The following is a 22338-nucleotide window of genomic DNA, read 5'->3' as shown; positions in this document are numbered from 1 at the left end:
CTTACTAAGCAAACCCAGCGTGAAACCAAACACAATTACATGGACAACAGTTTCGATTCCATGATATCAGTTGGCAATACTATTTATGAAGGAAAATATACTTAAAACATGTTTGAGTCTATGAACAGAAAACATCTGCAACGGCAACAAATCCCAAATGGACACACACATTCTACCCATACATAACGAGTGACTCAAACTGGTATTATTTCAACCACACCATAACAATTATCTAGATAATTAAATATTACACCTTTTTCATTTTACAGCATGTGCATCTTTAGTCTTCATTTCCATCACGAACACCATAATCCAAAATTGTGTCATATTAGGGCCAACAATGCAGGATAATAACACCAGCATCACAGACTGGACAGAAGCAGCTCACCACACCAGCACGATTGACTGCATGCAGCAGATCATCTAAGTCTATTAACAATAATAAAATTAATGGGAGATAAAACCACAGACTAAGAAATGGATGTCAAACATAAACCACAGGTCCAAACTGACTTTTCTCAAAATTGAACACTAAAGCAAAGAGATCTAGTATTTGGTCATCAATTAATAAATCTATAGCCTTCTAGACGGAAAATTTTAAAACATAATTACTTCTTCTTCAACACTGGGCATTATCGAGTTATCGACATCCTCTCCTCACATCATCTGGTAAAATTTGACAGCTGAAAAGCCTGGTTGTGACTTGTGAAACCATGGTGAAACAAAGCCATGAACAACACATGAACAAAACAAACGCAAAGCAGACGAGCGATTCGAAGCTGTGGTGGCGCTGCATGCCTCTGTTGAAGGAACCTCCTCTTTTTCTTCCCCCTTGACGACAGCAAATTTCCGCGTGATTCGCTCTGGGCTAATTCAGGCCCCTCTTCTTTAAAAACTTGAACACTATAAACATTTTAATTCAACTAAAACAAAAAGGGTTATTCTGTTGCTGTTGCCGCGTGATTGAGTTCGGATATATCAAACTTCAATACTGAAACCACAGATTCTTTTTCTGAATGAAGATTTTATTCTGAATTCAACAATTTATACCAATTTCCATGAAAAATCAGTCGTCGACAATCAAACACTTGCTTTAATCAACATTCCAATAACATTGCGGTACGAAAAATTAAATTTACCGCAAAAAATTAATAATGAAAAATTGAATAAGAACGGACTTGGGAGGTGCTGGTTTGTTTTTACTACTTGCGCTTACATAGCAGTTTGTGTTGTGGCCAATTACTGCGTTGACACTCTACACTGCAATAAACGATGGAACGGCAGCGACTGCAACGCTTCGGAATTTGGGGGACTTTCTTGCAAGCTCCACAACACTTTTCGTCAGAAATAGTCGAATCATTTGTAGAGAACTGCGCGCGGACGTCATTAAAATTAAGAAGACCATCGACGTAAAGGGGAGACACGAACGTAGCAAACAACCAAGAGCTGTTCATTCCCGAAGCAAGGTATCTTGTTTGCTCTGAACCAGGCAAGATTTTAGTCGAGTTGAGTCTCAAAATGAAGTTCCACAGCATCAATTCGTAGGGTTCAACAGAGATAACTGAGCCACTTTTTCCTGCGATACACTCGATAGCTCTATCGTACTCCTCCGAGTATGTCTCCTCATTTAACTGTTCCTTTTCCATAAGGATATTAGCCATCTGTTCGTCAATCACAGTCAACAATCGAATCGGACTGCCCAGAGGAGAAGTGAGAAGGGCCTTGTGGATTAAAACCAAGATGCAGCAATCCGTAGTTGGCGATCCAGTTGGTTGAATACCAAAATATTCGAGATCTGGTGTAGTCGGGTTAAAAAGAAGCGAATTGAACCTTCTCCGGAGAGTTTGCAAAGCTTTTTTCTCGTTCAATTGCTCAGCCCTCAAATTCCAGAGGGAAGGTTCTATGATTGGAGATACATCCCTTGTTGGTCTTGGATCATTAAATTTAAAATCCAAGTTCAATTGCAAATGGAGATGGAAATTCAGCGCGTTGCACCAGCCAAATTCCGAAATGGAATGACTCGCATGATTTTCCCAAGGTTTCAAAGAATCAACATTCCATTTCCATTCTTCGTTCGATTGGAACTCAACTGGCCACGGCTCCCACCATCCTTTCTTCAATACCAATTCAATAAAACGGTCAGTACTATGAAGAATAGCTCTGATTTCGTTGACAAGAATAGGATAAGGAAATGACAAAGTCAAACAATTCCATTTGGAAGGCGTGTTTAGAGATATAGTAACTTGATGGGCAGACTTGCAAGGTAGTACTTGGTCAGTGGAAAGTGTTAGACCTAAAATCGAACGAAAAAGAATTTAACTGCTCACTTAGCAATAAACGCAAAAAAATTTACCTGAAACATTTTCGTTACAATCCAAGATTATCTTCAGTTTGAATTCATTCTCGGACTCGATACAGCTGGTGACTTTCATGACCGATGCCCCAAGACAGGGAACAACATCAGTGGAAAGTGTTGGACGAGAAAACGGGTAAAGAAGATGAAACTTTTCAGTGTGCATAGATTTCAGAGAACCGAAGTTGAGAAGAGAACAATGATTCATGCTGTCAATCACGTATACACAGTACGCCTCAGGAAGGTTGTGAGCAGACGCAATTAAGAAGGTAGCGACAATTTTCTTGCTTTTTTCTTTTATCTCTAGTGAGAAATTGTCGATGACGTGAGATTCAATCGAACCGGAAAAAGTTATGCTTGAACTCTTGAGAACGATTCCGTGAATAAAATGGCTGGTTGTCACACTACAAGGCATGAGAACCAAGCGAAAAGTAGGTAAACCCAATTGCTGAATTAAAACCTTAAATGCATCTTCGTTAATAGAGTTGATGGGGATTTCTGCTGTTATCTTCAAAATTTCCAGGCCCTTTTCCCATGCCTCCATTGTACGTCTTGTCATGTTGAAAAGGGCAGGAATTTCCAATAGGTGAGCATCTTTAATCCAGTGATCTCCTCCAAGGCGCTGATTCATGGAGCTGACGATGTAGTGAAATGTTAACGGAGAATAATGATGCCTCTCTAACACTGCCATTTGGTAACTTGAAACCTGACTGGGCTTGGGAAAGCGCTCGCTAACAAAACATTTCTGGGCCAGCTTGTTCAAAAAATCCGTCAAAGAGGAGGAAGGGGACATAGCAATGTTCTGAAAATGAATTGCTTTCTGCCAGGAAAGGTTTGTCACGGCGTTAAAATAAAAACTGGGTGGATACCGAGATCCAAGTTCCACGTGCTCATTCAGTTGTAATCCATAAATTGTGGGGATCATCCTCAAAGGGCAGCAAAGAACATGCTCGACGTACAGCTCTACAGTAGGAGAAAATTTGTCCCACTCTGTACTTGTAGTAAACAAAACGGCTCCCGGATTATTCGACAATCTTCCACTTGCAGCGTTGAGGATATTAGCAAGTCCGAAACAATCTGCGCTAGAACAGTCGATGACGTCAAACTTGTTTGTGTTCGTGAAACAAAATTCCAGGGCATCTTCTAAGTGGAAAAATACTTGAATGTCTGCAATACGACTTCGGTAGGAATTCACTGTGTCTTTCAGAATTTTTTGGCAGGTGGGTAGAAGAATTTTGTCTTTGTCTGACGTTATTAGTTTTTCTTGCGATAATGGAAGATACCCGAGGAAAGGGAACGATAAGTAGTGGACTTGCCATTGCTCGGTGTCAGGATTTAGAAACGACGAATTAATACACACCGTTTCCAATTCATATTGGAGTCGACAGCTGCCTCTTTCGTAAAAAGCTAGAAATTCCTGCTCAATTATCCGCCCCAAAGAGTCTTCCAGGTCTCCAATTGCATTTCTCTTCATTAAATACTTGGTGATCTCGTTTACTGCTCTTGAAAAAGCTTTGGCATGGGTTATTTTCGTTATTTTTTCATCTGAATTGCGAGGGGGGAGAACGGTGGTTTCGTGTGATGTTATAAAAAGTTCAGATCTAGAGTGTGAATGTTTTCAATTTAGGTTCAAGTTAAAGAATGTAATTGAAATCGAGTTACCTCATCATCTTGCTTTTACACAACAGCATTTCAGATTCTGATTGGTTTCTTGAAGAAATGGTGTACCAAACTTTCCAGATTTTCTTCAGACTTTTGTAATGGTTTGGATCAGGAACAGTAACATTTTCTGGTAACTTCTCATCCAACAGATCATTTAAAACAATGAGAAATCGTTTTCTAGTGATCTCTGGCCACTCGGTATTATACCAAACATCCCACAGAAAACTGAAATCTTCTTCCTTATTGGGATCGAAATCTTGAGCTGACAGAATTTTCAAGATCATGATGTTGCGAGCCACAATTGATGGACAATTGTCATTAAGATGGAAGTGAAAATTGTTGACATGCTCAGCTGTTGTTGCCAGAAGAGTTTTCCTCATGTCCTCCCCAGTTCCAAGAAAGAGAACCTATAGATACATTATATATGTCAACAAGGTAAGACTAAGATCGCACTAAAAGGCTAAAAGCATGTTAAAATACCTGAGCAGTTTTACTGTTAGTCTTCTCACCAAAGCTTTGATCCCTGAAATCTTTCAGTAGGTTTCGAACTCGAATGTTTCCATATGGGATATAGCATGGGATATAGAGAGGGACATTTTTCATACGTTGGCATCGTGTAGGACTAATCATTTTGGTTTTTGTCAAAGGTTAGAAAAATTGACAAAACTAGGATTCGAAAAACGATCACAAGCCCCACCAAAGAAGTTTGTTTCAATAATATTATGTTTTGACTACGGATGTACGGAAATGAGAATGAGAGTTCACAGTGTTCACACTTTCACACCCTAACATTTTCTATCGTTAACGAAGGCGGAGCTTAGAAAACGCCACGCTATCGTTTGATGCAACAGCGCTCCAGACGGCAAAGGATGAAGATAGCGCCTATTGCTTAGCCCGCGAACTCCTCCAATTTCAAATACTGGAATCCGTAATCGGAACCACTCTTATTAATAACAGCAAAGAGTGCCTATATATTGGAGTCCGTAATAAAACTACGAGCAGGACAGTGGTTATACCCCTCGTCTGCAGTATTTGTTTCGCCTTGGCCCCAACTACAAGCTACTAGATGTTCGAATTGATGGAGAATTCTTGTTAGTTCAGACCACCAGTTCAAATCCAGTAGATGAGTCTGACACTGAATGTTTGAGTTTACTGCACCAGGTATACTTTACCCGATAAAGACACACCGAGCAAAATTGTCTGCCATTGTTAAAAAAAATTAATTCAGATGATGAAAGGTGAAATGGTGAAATTATCTCAAAGATTTTCTTTTGTTGTTTTTATTTGATTACATCTGGCATGATATCTGATGCCATGTAACAAAAACAAATTATGCAATTCAATACAATTGTTGGAAACAAGTGTTATTAGAAAAGTGATGCTATAATATAATAATACGACGTGTCGGAATCCTTCAAAATACTTTACATTTTAAAACAACCCTCATGTCCGAACGTAATGTAACACGAATTAAAGTGCAGGGCTGGTGGCATGAATCCGATCGTTCAAGACTGATTGCACAGGTGTAAATTGAGCAAAATGAACTGCACTTAGCTTCTTGGGTCGTCTATCATCAGTAAAGTGGAACACGATTGGATCGTTGAGATTGACGGATTGCGACAGGTATGCTCTTGCCAATTCGTCCTCCATTTCCCACAAGTAATAGTCGTCCAAGTACTCCTTGACGAGATACAAATCGTCGGACAATGGATGGGTGAAGACTCCAGTGAGCGGCTGCTGATCCAAAGCCGAAAGCAGCGAGACTTGTTCGTCGTGATTACTGACAACTTCCAAAGAATAATCGTCAAAATGATGACCGTCCGTTAGAAAGGCGTGCTCACTTCCGTCCGCACCTTGTACGATTAGCAGACCAGCATCACCAGCGGGGACATGACGCTTGTCAAAATCGTCCACATTTTCCAAGGAATCGATGCGCAGGTGATGCAAGTCATCCTGGGGAAGATGGTCGACCCTAATGGTAGGATTGGCTTGGTCCTCCTGCTCGACGAATGCTACGTCTTCCAAGGATAATCCGTCGTCAGTTAATAATAGGACAAGACTTCCGTTACTAGTCGACTGATCGAGCAGCGCAAACTCCAAATCCCGCTTGACTAATCGGCTGTTGAATTCCAACGAATCGTGCGGATGGACGTCTTCGAGTGAAGTCTGATTATCGTTCAGCTCCAGACTGTCCAGGTGATAGTCGTCTGCGGATGTCTCGTTGCTGTTGGTATCGTGATAATCGTCGTCTAAGAAGGCGGTAACATTGCGACCGAGGGCGAAGGATTCCGTTCCATTAAGAGTAAAGAGCACGACTGCTCCATGATCTGCGACCATGATAGAGCTTAAGAGATGCATGCTGCTTTAGTTGATACTAGTTACTTCAACTGGTGAAGTGAGAATATTGGCACTCTACAATGTCGGTGGCACATTTATACGATTTTCACCAAGGGAAATAATTAACCTACCTATCAACATTGGCCTTCCTTTTCTTGCAAGGCTGTGAAATCGTTTTACGGTTGACTGCTGATTACATATCCTGATGATGGGATTTGAAGGATAGGTCCGTGAAGAAATGGTCCGACTCCAATCTCCCTCCAAATGATGTAATATGCCTACTAGCGTTATGCGTAAAAGAGCCCGAAGCAACGATTAATTCATTTAAAAAAAGTTATCGAAAACATTTTACGTCAGAATCCCGTATATCAAACAGGTGTTAAAACAAAAATGATTGTAACAGACTTATTCAATGGGGCATGGATTACCAAGGCTATCACGTGATACGGATATAACGAATCGTGTTTCCCACGACAAGGTAATAAAAAAACAACCAGAGTCTCGTCACTTGTAACATTCATTCAGAACTGACAGACACTAAATAATAGCCATCGGAAATGAGATTGAGGGCAAGTTTGGTTTCCAACCCAAATCCGGAAATGCCAAGGTCGACCTCGCAGCGGTAATTTGTCAAATTGATTTTTCATTTTAAAACGAAATAGAGCGTGGAGTTACTGCAATGGCCATGCCAATGGCAATACGCAACCACAAATCAATACAAATCGATGCGGAATAGAATTGGAATTGGACAAATTGAAATGAAACATCTTACATCTAAGAATGGTACATGTCAGAAAGGGGATGTGCGTATTCGTGGAAGTGGCATAAGGCCTCCGCATGCAAATCTTCATTTTTCTTACTTTATCTAATTGAGCAAGGATGGGAAAGAACCAAATCTTTTGAGGGCGTTGGCTATTTGCTTCATCGTCGATACACCTTTGAGGTTTTGTTGTCTAATAAGTGTCGTTGTTACAGGCTTCTTCACCTATTGTGCTGCATCATTTTGCATCTCCAGCGACCGCGTATCCTAGCTACAGGAAACAGATAACATTTAAAAAACCTAAAGACTTATACATCGGAATGGGAACTAACCAGTTGAAACCGAAACATTTTCACAGCAAATGCTACTCTCCTCTGTCTGACATGCGCACGTGCGCGTATTACAAATAAAATAAAAAACAGATTTAAACTAAATTTGGAAATGGTATCGTTAATGTAAATATCTACATGGGAATTATTAGTCAACAAAAACAGCTCATCCCTTGTATCACGTACGTAAAATTAATACAAGCCCACAGCATTCTTATGGCCTTGTTGATTCTAAATTTTTTAAATATCACCCGACTAACCTTTTTGATGACCCTAAGCACGTGTCAAATGTTTTGGACGCATAAATGTAAATAGTGTGACGGGGATTCGTAGATGTACTGAGAGAACCGAATAAGGGGAACACGTTCGTACTTTTAAAGAAGCTGGTTGTATTTGAACAGTCTAAGCGAATGCCGAATAACAGACTGCCCCCGAGTCTCATTTGACTCGCGGTATTTAAAGGAAAAGTGTCACCCTGTTACCGGGTGACGCCGGAAGAATCTAGAGAAAGATGGTCATCTAGATAAGGTCTAGATGACCGCTAAACAGTTTCAACCCCTTTCGAGGGTAAAGTGGAAAGTGTATACGCGGAAGAGTCATTAAGATGGTCAAGTAGATAACTCTACTTGACCTTACAATCAGAAGGGTGAAAGAGATTCACGTGAAATCCATTAACACGTGTGTGTTTCTGGGTTCCACGTGACAGATCCCCCCCACGAAGGAGCCATCGACCCGATGGCTACAAAAAAAAAAAAAAAAAAAAGGGAACGAGAGAATCAGTTGTCGTTATCCGGCGTTGTCGATCCAATATTTAGAACAGGATGATAATCTGCGACTTCGTAAATCCCGCTGCTTCGACGAAGGTGATCCATCATGCGGCGAGCCAGGAGAAGTGTGAAAACAGTCAAACCACCTAAAGCAAGGGTTAAGATAATAAACGCCACCACCCATTCATAGGGATAAGCGCAATGATGTGTGGACGCTGGAACGGACGAGTCGAGTAAGCGTACAATCTGGTCATGTGTCATTGACGCTTTCACGTCTACCGCTTCTTGCTGTAACAACAACTCACTCATGCGACTTAAATGGGAGACGTTGGTAGCCGGAAAGGGGAGTACAGTGGCGGCTTTATTATACGTGATGTTTGGACGAAAATCTGGTAGGTTTGGAATTTGTAGAGCAATAGCGGCGGAAACCGTAGAACCCTCCAAACTAGCTGGAAAAATCCAATGGTCGGTCCTGGCCGTGCATCCGGAAGGAACTTCAAAGTATCCGATAGGGGGTAACTGCAATTGCTGGGGAGGAGGCCGTTTGCTATCCGGTGGACAGGAGAACACCACACTATGCGAGGTTACGGCCGAAAAAGCCCATTGGTTTTGACCCAAGTATGCCACTTCCGGACCATTCCACTGTATGAATTGAGATTGGCAGGAAGAACCCGTTAGAGAGACGTCATTGGTAAATAGGGCCACGGCACAAGACGTGCGAGCCCCCCTTTTGGAGAATCCCGTATGAAAAGCGCAAAGTTGTTTGTCCAGTTGACGACAATTTAATATTTCCAAACTGGACAGTTCGATGAAAGTATCAAGATCTGGGGCGACAGCCAAAAACTCCGGAATGTTGGTAAAACGCACTCCATGTGAACCATTTCCAGCTGGTTTAGGGAGGGAAATAATTTGAAACAGATTGAAGTGTTGAGCATGGTCATATATAGGGATATCAATGAATAAGCGAAAATGATTATTGATGACCGCGACCGAAACTCGTGCTTCGCGGTATATCACCCATAAATCTTCGGATGGTATTGTCCAACCCAATGGAAGGTTAACATTGATGTCAGCTACTACTGTTTGGAGCGTCGTCGGCGAAAACATTTGTGGCGAGAGCCGTCCGTTGGCTAAGGCGGATAAACCGATTTCCCACGATCCAATTTGTCGTTGTAACCACCCTAAAATATGTTCCATGGTCGCGAATGTTGCATCTAATTCTGCGAAGTATTGTGTTTGCTGAACATGGAGTAATTCAGAGTACTTAATGTAATCCATGATGTAATCTACTCTGTGTGTTAAAATCTCTGACTGTTTTTGTAACTCTGCTAGAAGAGCCAAGTTGGACCGTGTGAGTTGTAGGGTCTCGTTAATAATTGACGCATGTTGATCGAGAAGGTGTATTACGGTTTTATCCGAAACCGCCAAAGCTTCAATGCGAGAATTCAGGTCTTGAAGGTCGGCTTGAGTCGACACTCCAAATAGCCATTTTAACGTTGTGCCACCTAGATCCAAAATACCGCGTTTCGGTCGACGGGCACCCGATAATGTGAGAGCACATGTAGCTAGACGTGTTTTGGAGTCATTCAAAGTTCGACCCATTAATAATACTCTGTTATCAATTTTATGTGCGGCCATGAAGCTGGTGGTGTCTCTCCATGCTGTACGCACATCAGCTTTTTCGAATTTGTTGCCATCCATGCGATGAGCGTGAGCTACCCGAGAGAGTTGCGCTAGATGGTCTTCTACTGCCATAATTGCGTTTTCGGCGTCATGGAGGAGAACGTCCGTAACTATCGTCCAAGCGGATTCGCTGATAGAAATGCTAGGTCGTTGTTTAAAGATTACGGTATCCCGGATTAATATGCCTTCCTTTGTAGGCAGCGCACTACAAGCCCCCAGTAGGAGAAGATAGATAAGTCCTGCCATGAAAAAATTGGGTTTGCGACGAATACGCGGAGGCAAATCAGCCTGGTTGCCTCGGTTGTTTAACATCGGTTGACCTGTTGTCGGTATTGGCAACTGGGGAGGAATAACCTCTGGAACGCTAACAGTAGTTTCGGGAGCCACATCTAACAATTGTGAATTTGTAGGTGGAGGAGGGGAGGGCGGCCGTGTAAATTCCGTTTCATCTTGAACCAGTGGAGGTAGTGTGTCCGGCAAGAGAGGCGTCGCGGGAGAGTACTCGAAAGGCTCGACGATGCGTTCTACGAACGATTTCATACACACTACATGAACAATGTCCGATTTCTTCTTGCTATGTTGTAACTGTACTTCATAGTTTACTGGGGTTGTTTGACGTAGCACAATGCAAGGGCCAATCCAGCGATGAAGCAATTTTTCCGATCTACCTTTTTTGCGGATAGGTTTGTAAATGAGAACTAAATCACCTTTTTTGAATGTCGGGTCACAACGCCGCGCATCGTAGCCTTTTTTCTGTTTTTCTTGGACGTGCTGCATCCGATGCCGGACTATGTGTCGTGCGTTTTGAAGATCCAACAGTAATTGTTCAGCATAAGGTAACACTTCCTTTGATTCCGGCAACAAGGAATGTGGACAGGTTCCCAATAGTAAATCGATCGGAAGTATTGGCTCCCGACCATATAATAGAAAGAAGGGGGAAAACCCAGTAGAATCTTGCCGTGAAGTGTTGTATGCAAAACAAATGTGATTCAGCTGTGCATCCCAATCCTTTTGGTCTTCGGAAATATACATAGAGATCATGGTCGCTAATGTATGATTCATTCGTTCAACCTGACCATTTGATTGCGGATGGTAGCTAGATGTAGTTTTGTGTTGAATCCCTAAAGCACGTAAAACGGTTTGTGTGATACCTGCCAGAAAACATTTTCCTCGATCTGATATGAGTTTTTCCGGCATGCCGTGACGCAACACAATGTGCTTCACCAGGAATTCGGATACCACGTCTGCCTTTCCTGAAGGTAGCGGCGCAAGTTCAACCCATTTAGTGAGGTAATCAACCGCCACAATGATCATTTTATTTCCGGTGTGGGACGTCGTAAACGGCCCCAGAAGATCAATCCCCACGTTTTGAAAAGGACGAGACACTCGGATGCACTGTAGTAGCCCTGCTGGCTTGATTTTTGGACTTTTTCGAGATTGGCAGAGTTTGCAAGATTTAACGTAAGACACCACTTCTTTTTCTAAACCGAGCCAGTAGAAACGTTGTCCGATTTTCGCAAGAGTCCTGTGAATTCCCAAATGACCAGCCGTAGGGTCATCATGGCATTTAGTCAGAACGATATGAGTGTATTCTGAAGGGACACACAAGCGAAGATATGCCTGTCCCTTCAGATATTTAATTTTGAACAGTATCCCATTTTTCAAACAAAATCGCCTGCCAACTGATCGATTATTCTCTAGTTTTGTAATAATAGTTCTCCACTGATGGTTGTTTTGCTGTTTGGCAGTCAAGTCGGCCAGATCTTCGGATGTAAAAAAATCGTTATCGGTGTAATTCAAAACTCCAATTGTAACACATCTGCCTTCGTCGTTCGTATCCGCTGTAGTTAGCGGAAAACGGGAAAGGCAGTCCGCATTAGTGTGCAATTTCCCGCTGCGATATCGGATTTCCACCTCATATTCTAGTAAACAGAGGCTCCAACGCGCCAAGCGACCGGCTAAATCTTTCTTCGTACGGAGCCAACAAAGAGCTTCATGGTCGGTGACAATAGTGATCTTACACCCCCATATGAAACACCGAAATTTCTGCAAAGCCCAGATTAACGCTAAGCACTCTTTTTCTGTGATGGAATAATTAAGTTCCGCTTTTGAAAGCAATCGACTGGCGTAAGCCAATGGAAATTCCTTGCCGTCTTTTGATTGTGACAGAACCGCCCCAATGCCGTAGCCACAAGCATCGGACATGATGATCATTGGGGATTCATAATTTGGGTGTGCCAATATTGGCGCCGATGTCAATGCTTTTTTGAGAGTCAGAAAGCTGTGGCGTTGTTCATCTCCCCAAAGAAATGGTGTCGCTTTCTTAGTCAGTGCCGTCAAGGGCTGAGCAATTTTTGCAAATCCTGAGATATGTCGTCGGTAGTACGAGCACAATCCCAAAAAGCTTTGAACATGTTTGATTTTACAATTCGACGTTTTCCCTTGATTACATTCTGGAAAGTCCCGAACTGCTGCTATTTTTTCCGGGTCGGGCGCAATGCCCTGTTTTGACACTACGTGTCCCAAAATTTTTAACGTAGTCATGGCAAATTGACATTTAGATCCTTTTAATTTCAATCCCGCTTTGCCCAAGCAGGATAAAACCGCATGAAGGCGGAGTAGATGAGTTTCAAAAGTAGGTGCGTATACCACGACATCATCCAAATATACCAAACATGAAGACCATCGAAGACCGCCTAATATGATATCCATAGATCTCTGGAAGGAACTAGGACCATTGGAGAGACCAAAGGGCAGTACCTTGAAGTGATATAGGCCGTCCGCTGTGATAAAGGCTGTTTTTTCGCGATCCTCTTTTCGCAACGGTAGTTGGTGGTAACCTGACTGGAGATCCATTATTGAAAAATATTCGGCACCTTCTAGCTTGCTTAAAATGTCCGAAATACGCGGCAACGGGTACACATCCCTAACTGTGACCTCGTTCAAGCCACGATAATCCACACAAAATCGCCACGATCCATCTTTTTTTTTAATGAGCACCACTGGGGCACCCCATGGGCTATCGGAGCATTCAATAATACCGGCTTGCAACATTTCTTCGGATAAAGTTTGGATTATTTTTCGAGCTTTCCAAGCACTAGGATATGGCCGTTGACATACAGGAGCCGTACCGTCCTTCAGATTGATTGGGTGTTCTGCTACTGTACAGTAACCGATATCCGTATCTGACACTGCAAAAGTTTGCAGATGAGATTGCAGAAGAGCCATCAGAGAAAATTTTTGTTGCGGCCACAGATCAGGATTAATGCTAGTTTCAAGACTGGTCCGTAAAGCGGTCGTTTTCACTGGTGAAACCTCGCTTGAGGAGCCAGGGTTCGTTCCATTGAAAGAGTCAGGAAAATCACAAGCTACTACGTCGTTTGTATAAGGTTGGAGAGTGCCCAAAGTGGAGTGTTCGTCTAACCAGACAGGAACGGCAGAAAGGTTGGCAACTGGGAGGGATCGTGTCGAGCTGGAAAACACGGCATGGCCTACTGACAGCGATTTAGTGGATAGCAATTTCTTCGACGGGGTAAACAGCGAGACAGTGGGAAAGTGCATTTCCGAAGACGTAAGAACCGGAACGACGGAAAATGCCGGAATCATATAACCTTTTGACGCACAAAGTTTAGTATGACGGGCGGGGGGTTCGGGGAAAGTTAACGCATAGGGTGGCAAATCTCCCAATATAACGTGTGCGCGTTCCCCAGTATAATCTACATGAAGGTGTCCAAACTGCCGTAAAAAATCATTCCCCATTAAAAATTCAATTCCGTCCATGGGTAGAACGACGGCTGTTCCCGAAACGACTTTATTTCGATAAGTGATGGAAATCTGTGCTCCACCTAACGGTACAGCACGAGTTCCATTTGCTAGAACAATGGCCGGTCCGTGCCAATCATGCAGAAGGTAGCCACTACGATGTAAAAGTGATGGGGACAAAACACTAATTGCCGCTCCAGTGTCAACTACAGCATTGGTGGCAACTGGCCCACACATTATTAGTTCTTTAACTAAACGAGACGTATCAGACGCCTTGGATTTCTCGGGGTGGTGACCGGCTCTATGGGAAGGTAATGTTTGTGAGGCCAGGTCAAAATCGGTTTGTTGAAGGCATTGGTCTGGGAGAGGCAAATCGATATGATTCACTGGATACGCGGAAGCATCTTGGGGATCCTCAGACGGCATTGTTTGAACGTTATTTACTGGCCACTGTTGTCCATTTCTTCGTGGACCAGAAAATCCCTGTTGGTTATTAATAATCGGTTGATCCCGTCTGGGTCGTTGTTGAGGCGGAAACTCTTGCCCTCGATAATATTGGGATGATGGGTTTTGAAAGCATCGAGAGTCTGTATGTCCCGTTTTTGAACAAAAACCACAAATATAACGTCCGTCTAGTGTTCTCCTATTGCGACCAGACTGGTTCCAATTAGGAGCTCCAGAAGAGTTGTGCCCTTGTGGCGGACCTGCTGTCGGAGGGCGATGGAGTTGTTGGATAGTTTGTTGGAGACCGTTGATTAATCCAGCCAATTCATTGACCAGAGTAGTCGAAGACATCGCCGACGGATGAGACACGTCCGGAGTTACGGCCAATAGTGATTGCGATAAAACTTTCTTGTTAACCAAACTACCGGCCTCTGCGTGTAATTTTGCTAACTCCAAAAAATCCGTCGTCGTTGCCGGCTGAAAGGGATAGATTTTTTGTAACAAAGTTGGCTTCAAACCCCGATACAAGTATTGGAGCTGTTGCTCCTGCGACATGGTTGGATTGACCACGCGACACAAGTTTATTATGTCGTAAAAGTACGCCACCACATCCTCTTCGTTACCCTGTTCCCTCTGCCTGAGCTTGCTCTCTTGTACTAACGAAAAATTGGTTTGTCGAAAAGCTGCCGAAAATTGGGATTTTAAACCGATGGCCGCTGGCAAGTTGGGTAACGTGGGGTCAGCCGGATTTGGTCTCGCTGGTAAATCTTCCCAATGGTTGGGATGATTATGTACAAGAAACCATTTACGGGCGGTTCCTTCCAAATACATCACGAAATTTCGTGCGTGGTCAGCATCTGACCAACGATTGTACGTCGCCGCTAATTCAAACCGTTCTAGCCAATCAACTGCGTCTTGCTCAGGCGATGCTGAAAAAACGGGAGGCGCAATGAATTTTTGCACGCTTACCGCCATGGGTGCTACTGGAAGTATGCGTAGAGGAAGTGGCACTAGTACTCTAACAATAGAGGACTCGTTCTCGGAGTCTGCCGATGAAGTCACTGAAGACTCGTCGTCGCTATCCTGTTGGATCGATGGTAAAATTTCGTCGTCGGAAGCAGCAATTCGGGGGGACGACGGTCGAGGTTGAGGAAGTGCGACGGTGTGCTCAGTCACTGTTTCCTCGTCTTGACTTGGCGGAGGCTGGGATGAAGGAAAAAGTTCCGGGTGTAGTCGTCTACTGGGAGCGCGTCCACACGTGGGATATCGTGATGAGCGTTTTCGTTGATCACTCATGTAGAACACACCTCATAAAATAATAAATGTCGGGGGCACTATTTCACCAAGTTCACGGAACGTTTGCCTCGAGAGAACTATGCAGTCTTCGCTGGTGGGGAAATAAGGTAACACCAAGGGGAGGTAGAAAGAGGGGGAAAAAAATACAGTAAAGATCGGCTAAGGCTATCGGAAAAATACAGAAGAGACGTTGGACCAAATGGACGACGAAGAGCAATGTAGGCGGGGAAAAGAGAGAAAAAAAAAATGAGTGAAGTAGAAAACAAGAGCGGGGTACTACAAAAGATGATATTGACGGGAGAAAAAAAAATATACCGGTGCAGTAAACAAAGAGATAATTTAAACAATCTGGATGGAACCTAACGAAAAACTAGTTAATTGGCGTAAACTGTGTTTCGGGTTGAGAAAAGAGAAGGAGAGCCGAGCTCAACAAGAGACGAGAAAGCGAGCCAAAACTGAAGACGGGTACAAAGAAATACGATCGAGATTCAACGGGAAGAAAAAAAAATAATAAAAAACTGGTCAGAATCGAAGACGAACGGGCCAAAAAAAAATAAATGTGTGAAACAGGGAGAAGAGAGACGAACGACCGAGCTCTATAAGAAACGAGAATTCGCACCAAAACTAAAGACGGGTAAAAAAGAAATACGATCGAAACTCAACGAGGCGAGAGAGAAAAAAAAAATAATAAAAAAAAACGAGTCAAAATCGAATACGAACGGGGCCAAAAATAAATGTGTAAAAACGGGGCCAAAAACAAAATACGGGTGGCGCAAAAATACGAACTGGGCCCAAAATAAATGGGTGCAACGGGGCCACAAGAAAAAAAAATAATAAAACTATCTCCTATAGTAAAGATCAATAGGGATAATCAAGAAAACGAAATAAAAAATAGACACAAAAAGACCGGACAAAAGAAGAGGAATGAGAATGTGAAGTTCTCAAAAAAGGAAAAGAAAAGGGAAATATGAAAACAATCGAAACCTGCGACTCCACCAATTGTGACGGGGATTCGTAGATGTACTGAGAGAACCGAATAAGGGGAACACGTTCGTACTTTTAAAGAAGCTGGTTGTATTTGAACAGTCTAAGCGAATGCCGAATAACAGACTGCCCCCGAGTCTCATTTGACTCGCGGTATTTAAAGGAAAAGTGTCACCCTGTTACCGGGTGACGCCGGAAGAATCTAGAGAAAGATGGTCATCTAGATAAGGTCTAGATGACCGCTAAACAGTTTCAACCCCTTTCGAGGGTAAAGTGGAAAGTGTATACGCGGAAGAGTCATTAAGATGGTCAAGTAGATAACTCTACTTGACCTTACAATCAGAAGGGTGAAAGAGATTCACGTGAAATCCATTAACACGTGTGTGTTTCTGGGTTCCACGTGACAATAGAGGCTCGAGACGAAAAGATTTTCAAAACAGCGGGGCCAAAGTCAAAGTCAGATTTAGTCCCTTTAGCCAGTCAAATAAAAATAAAAAATTATGAAGGGCCATTATAAAGACAATTAAAAAAATTACCTGCAAAAATTCAGCAATGAAACAAATCAATCGAAGATCTAAACCTAGAATGAGACAGGAGGATGCGCATCCAGAACAAAATTCGCCAACCACCAACCGGAGAGATAAACCGAACGTGTTGAACATCACGTAGTTCCCTTCTAGCTGGAATATAGTATGGACTGCACAGACTCAATTGGATGACCTGAAAGTTGAGATCAGTTAAAATGTCAAAGTCTAGCGCATGCAAATCATCACGTGAGCCACATTAAAACCGTCCTAGCCATCTCTTCCACCGCTATACTCACTAGACTATCAAGCTCTTACTTTTAGTTGATTCTGACCATAGCGCAATTGAAGTCAGACACATAGGCATCCAAAGGGTGGAAAGAATCTGCGGAAATGTGGAACAAAAACCGATACTTACGACCCTCCGGCTATGTACTATGGCAACAGGAAAGGGGCAGGGAACCCAAAATTTGTCCCACACAGAAGCGTATGATGATCGGCCGTGAACTAAAGTAGGCCATGGTCTTTATGTCTTTTCGCCTTAAGGCTTTTCCTGATACCCGATTTGGTTAACGTATTGTTAACCAAAAGCCAGACTGCGCGGAATATTGTTGGCAAGTGTAATATTCGGCTGCTGTCAAGTCAAGTAGGCCTACTCATCAAGTGTCATGTTGTTTGAAATTGTGTTCAGTTGCATTACAGTTTCAATTGTTCACAAGAAGTATTTGATAAAGTAATGAAATTTCATAATTTTTCAAGCGGGTGAGAATTCTAATAACTATATTTTGCGAAACAGGTCTTACATTGGAAGTAACAGAAGGTGGATTTTGGGATATTGGCAATTGAATGGCCAGACAATTGAGTCTGGTGAACATGTTGGCAATCGAAAGTCTGCTTTCAAGCAAACGTGCATGAGGTGTACATTTATAGCTGTTCAAACAACATGTCTACTATGACTGTCATGACTCCCAAACTTGTCGTGTTCACCATTGATGTTAGAGAGCCTATTGCTGAACTCTACTCAGATGCAGCGAGTAAGAATTCATAAATTAGAAATCATAATCACAGATATTGAACTAATAATTGCTTTTTGTAATCTATAGATGGAAATAACAACAAATTCCAGGGCTTCGAACCACGACTGCTAAAGTCAGGTGTATTATCTCAAGAACTATTCCGTCAGAAAGCTAAGTCTTCAAGTCGGAAGAGCTAATTGTTTGATTTAAGAGAAAATCCATTTAAAAAATAATTGTGACTCTTTCTTGTATGAGTAAAAGTAGTTTAAATAAACACGAAATTTGACCAGCATCATCATTCAAGTTTTAGCACATTTTATCTGGTACTGGTATTGTCACTATCGTGTATTCTTGTTGATGGAGTGTGGATTGAAATTGGCAAACTAGCTAGATTAAGAAAATGATATTGGGTATGTAATTGATACGGTCATTTATTCATCGTCTTCCATGTCATAGTCACCATCGTTATTATAGTACAACAGGTCAATTATCTCATTCCTTTTCTGGATTCCGGATTGAAGATCGAACCAGTCATCAGCAATTTCATCAACATTTTCGTTATCAGCATCGAGTGCACGGTAATTAACCATTCTTTCTCCTCTGCTTATAAGGAAATTGTGTAAAGCACAGCAGCAGGAGATAATCCGTGAAGCTTTTTTCACATGGGCATATATATATCGCAGTCGGCGCCATGTGTTTTTTAAGGCCCCGAATGCGTGCTCGATTATGATTCGGGTTTTTGATAAAATCGTGTTGTAGTTTCTTTTTTTAACAGTGTTAGCAAGACTTGTTTTTATGGAAGGCATGATATGAGGTGAACATGAGAATGCACAATCACTCAATAAATGATATTGTGCACCAGGGAAAAGGGAAGTCGGATCTTCGTCAAGACGGACTCCCAAATCAGAGCAGCGGAAAACTCTTGAATCATTCGCACTACCAGGGAATCCAGCAAAGGTGTAGGAAAAGGCACGGTTTGGGAGACACACAGCTAATAATATGAGGGAATGGCGCATTTTCCGGTTGTTGTAATCTTTCTGATTTTCAGACGGTGTAACAATTTCTATATGTGTCCCATCCATAGCTCCTATTGCGCCAGGAAATCCGGCAATGTGTCGAAAGTTTTCGGCAATAACAGGAACCTCTTCAGCTGTTGGCCATTTGATGAAACTCTGGAGATGTCGTTCAATAATCTTTGTAATATTGTTGACAGATCTCCAAACCGTCGATATGGATCGATCAAAAAGCACTGAAATTTCGCGATGCGTACATTGATTAGCCAAATACCACAACGTGATGTACAACATTTCGTTCATCGGCACTGGTTGTATTGAACGATGTGGAAAAATTGCGGAATCCGGAAGCTTGTGGGTGTCGCAAAACACAACCAACGCTTCAAAAGATGGGCGGGACATGCGAAAATGGCTTTGAAAATCCGCATCCGTTAACTGTGGTATGACAGTGCGCACAAACCTAACGAAATAATGAAATATTGAAATATCTAATTCCACCAACAGCTTTAAAAAAGTATTATAACGTATTTATATGTTGTACATCCTCCGTTCGCTTCAACGTACCCCGATACACGGATATGACATTCTCGAATGTTTCTGGCAATTCCAATACTAGCTAATAAGAGAATTCTTGAAAGACTATAAGAAGGCTGTAAATCTTCTTCGTCTTCCGATTCGAATTCTGGCATGTCAGACAACACTAAGTCAAAAACAGTTTTGCAACCCATCACAAGCGCGCAGTTATCCATGACCGTGATCTTAACTATCTTGGATATCAACTGAGAAGAAAAATAAAATTAGAAAATGAGAAAACTTTTTCCCATTTTCTACATTTGTTTTTGGAATGAAGGTCTCTTTTCTTTTACTTTCACGACCTTGGATTATGCGTAAAAATCTTCGAAGGAAAAGTCAGGTTTGAGGGGGTAGGAAAGAAAAAGCAAATTATGTTAATTGGCACAAAAAGTATATTTTGTCACATTTTTAAACTCTTCCTTCGAAACATTTTTCGCCAAGCTCAGTTACGCTTCAGTTGTTGAGTAAGTAAGTACTGTGACCATGGAAGACAACCGTGAATTTGATTTTAAGGGAAATGCGATCCTGCATGGATTTATTACTTTTAAGTGCGACGCATTTTACGTTTATTCGTGCCAAATGGATGATGGTATGTAATTTTCCATTTAAAATGTGACTGAATTACTGAAAACAACTTTGTGTTTCAGGAACAAGCTATATGGTTTCCGTTGAAATCGATGAGGTGCCTCTAGAACATCATGATGTACCGTGCCTAGAACCCACTGAGCAGAATGCCATCAACGGTATGAATGAACTTATATCAGCCCAAGAGAATGAAGAGCCCATATCTGTAGTGAATGTGGATCACCAAGAAAAGGCTAACGGCGAGCTTGCTTTTGACGTTCCGTCTGAGCTAAATCGTCAATCTGAAACCGTCAGCGCAGCAGTAACGTATGGGGGGAGCGAAGAAGCTGATGACACGGACAACGATCTCTGGTCCGGCAAAAGATCACGAGAACGGAAAGAATTAGATAATCGTGCATCTGTCGTTCTTTTGGACATCATTAAGGAACGGTGGGAGGCAGTTATGGACAAGAAAGTATCAAGATCTATCTTGTTTACTTCGATTGCAAAAGAAATGAGAGCTAGGGGAATTAAAATCAGTCGTAAACCAGAAAAAGTCTGGTCAAAGGTGTACGACAGGTGGAATAATATAAAAAGGTCGTATACAAACTTCAGCGACTCATTATCAGAAACTGGAAAAGGTGCGTCGGCACCACCACCATTTTATGAGGAACTTCAGGAATTGATGGGTATAGAAAACCTTTTTGTAACTTGTTTCATATGTTCATTCCGTTTATTAATATAACTTAACAGGTAGTAGAGCAATTATGAAGCCCAAAGCATTAAGCAGCTCCATGCCCTATGGAAAAAGAGCTGCGGAATCTATGTCATCCATAGATAACGAGAAAGACAGAGAACTAATTAGGAAGGAAAACGCTGAGTTGGTGGCACACGGGGCAATGACACAGGAAGAAGCCGATGAAGCGGAACAACTGCTAGGTGGTCCCTCAGTACCCGCCAAGAAAAAAACTAAATTGGGTGCATCTGCCAAGATTATGAGTGACGTAGCTTCCAGTCTGGATGAACTGAAGTCTTTGGAACAGGTAATCATAGAATAAATCATCAACTGACACATTTATGCTCATCATGTATTCATTGTTTCATAACTTTAAAGAAAAGGATGGAAAATGCTGAAAAAAGACAGAAAGAGAGAGACGATCGGGCAGCAAAAAGAGATGCATTCATCCAGGAGACCGAAGAAAAAAAACTTGCTGTTGCAAATGCCATGGTTCAAGTATTGAGCGAAATACTAAACAAGAAATGAAAATGTTTGTCAATGCATTTTTAATTCCCGAAATTTTCAATTCTTTTTCAGTGCCTACTAACAATAAACGAAAATTCCACTGGGACATGACATTGTACTCTTTTCTGGTATCTGAAGCTCCTTTTTTAGTTTCTGTAAAGATGGTAGGGCACGATAATCTCTAGCTCTTCCTGTAAACCAATGTTTTAGTCGTTGACACATACCAATACCGATACCAGTACCAGATAAAATGTGCTAAAACTTGAATGATGATGCTGGTCAAATTTCGTGTTTATTTAAACTACTTTTACTCATACAAGAAAGAGTCACAATTATTTTTTAAATGGATTTTCTCTTAAATCAAACAATTAGCTCTTCCGACTTGAAGACTTAGCTTTCTGACGGAATAGTTCTTGAGATAATACACCTGACTTTAGCAGTCGTGGTTCGAAGCCCTGGAATTTGTTGTTATTTCCATCTATAGATTACAAAAAGCAATTATTAGTTCAATATCTGTGATTATGATTTCTAATTTATGAATTCTTACTCGCTGCATCTGAGTAGAGTTCAGCAATAGGCTCTCTAACATCAATGGTGAACACGACAAGTTTGGGAGTCATGACAGTCATAGTAGACATGTTGTTTGAACAGCTATAAATGTACACCTCATGCACGTTTGCTTGAAAGCAGACTTTCGATTGCCAACATGTTCACCAGACTCAATTGTCTGGCCATTCAATTGCCAATATCCCAAAATCCACCTTCTGTTACTTCCAATGTAAGACCTGTTTCGCAAAATATAGTTATTAGAATTCTCACCCGCTTGAAAAATTATGAAATTTCATTACTTTATCAAATACTTCTTGTGAACAATTGAAACTGTAATGCAACTGAACACAATTTCAAACAACATGACACTTGATGAGTAGGCCTACTTGACTTGACAGCAGCCGAATATTACACTTGCCAACAATATTCCGCGCAGTCTGGCTTTTGGTTAACAATACGTTAACCAAATCGGGTATCAG

The 22338-nt window shown here is 41.9% G+C and overlaps 2 protein-coding genes and 1 long non-coding RNA gene across 3 annotated transcripts in view; 1 reads left to right on the top strand and 2 right to left on the bottom strand.

Annotated features, from left to right (window-relative positions):
• The window catches only part of LOC124312826 (exportin-1-like), a 639300-nt gene that overhangs the window by 80604 nt on the left and 536358 nt on the right, over positions 1 to 22338 (top strand). The gene's annotated exons all lie outside the window — the stretch shown is intronic.
• Positions 1052 to 4746, bottom strand: LOC124312828. Its single transcript, XM_046777318.1, has 4 exons — positions 4496 to 4746; positions 4016 to 4422; positions 2354 to 3954; positions 1052 to 2293 (listed from the first exon to the last, which is right to left on the bottom strand). The coding sequence occupies exons 1-4, from the start codon at positions 4643 to 4645 to the stop codon at positions 1203 to 1205; spliced, it is 3249 nt and encodes a 1082-aa protein (XP_046633274.1). The 5' UTR covers positions 4646 to 4746; the 3' UTR covers positions 1052 to 1202.
• On the bottom strand, positions 21671 to 22247 carry LOC124313698. The gene is made up of 3 exons (XR_006911003.1): positions 22159 to 22247; positions 21858 to 22095; positions 21671 to 21788 (listed from the first exon to the last, which is right to left on the bottom strand). It is a non-coding gene; the product is annotated as an uncharacterized LOC124313698 (long non-coding RNA).

This window comes from Daphnia pulicaria, chromosome 9 (assembly GCF_021234035.1).
Source record: "Daphnia pulicaria isolate SC F1-1A chromosome 9, SC_F0-13Bv2, whole genome shotgun sequence".
In the NCBI taxonomy this organism is placed as follows: domain Eukaryota; kingdom Metazoa; phylum Arthropoda; class Branchiopoda; order Diplostraca; family Daphniidae; genus Daphnia; species Daphnia pulicaria.
The sequence above is the reverse complement of the archived record's forward strand: the minus strand, read 5'-3'. Positions and strand labels throughout refer to the sequence as shown.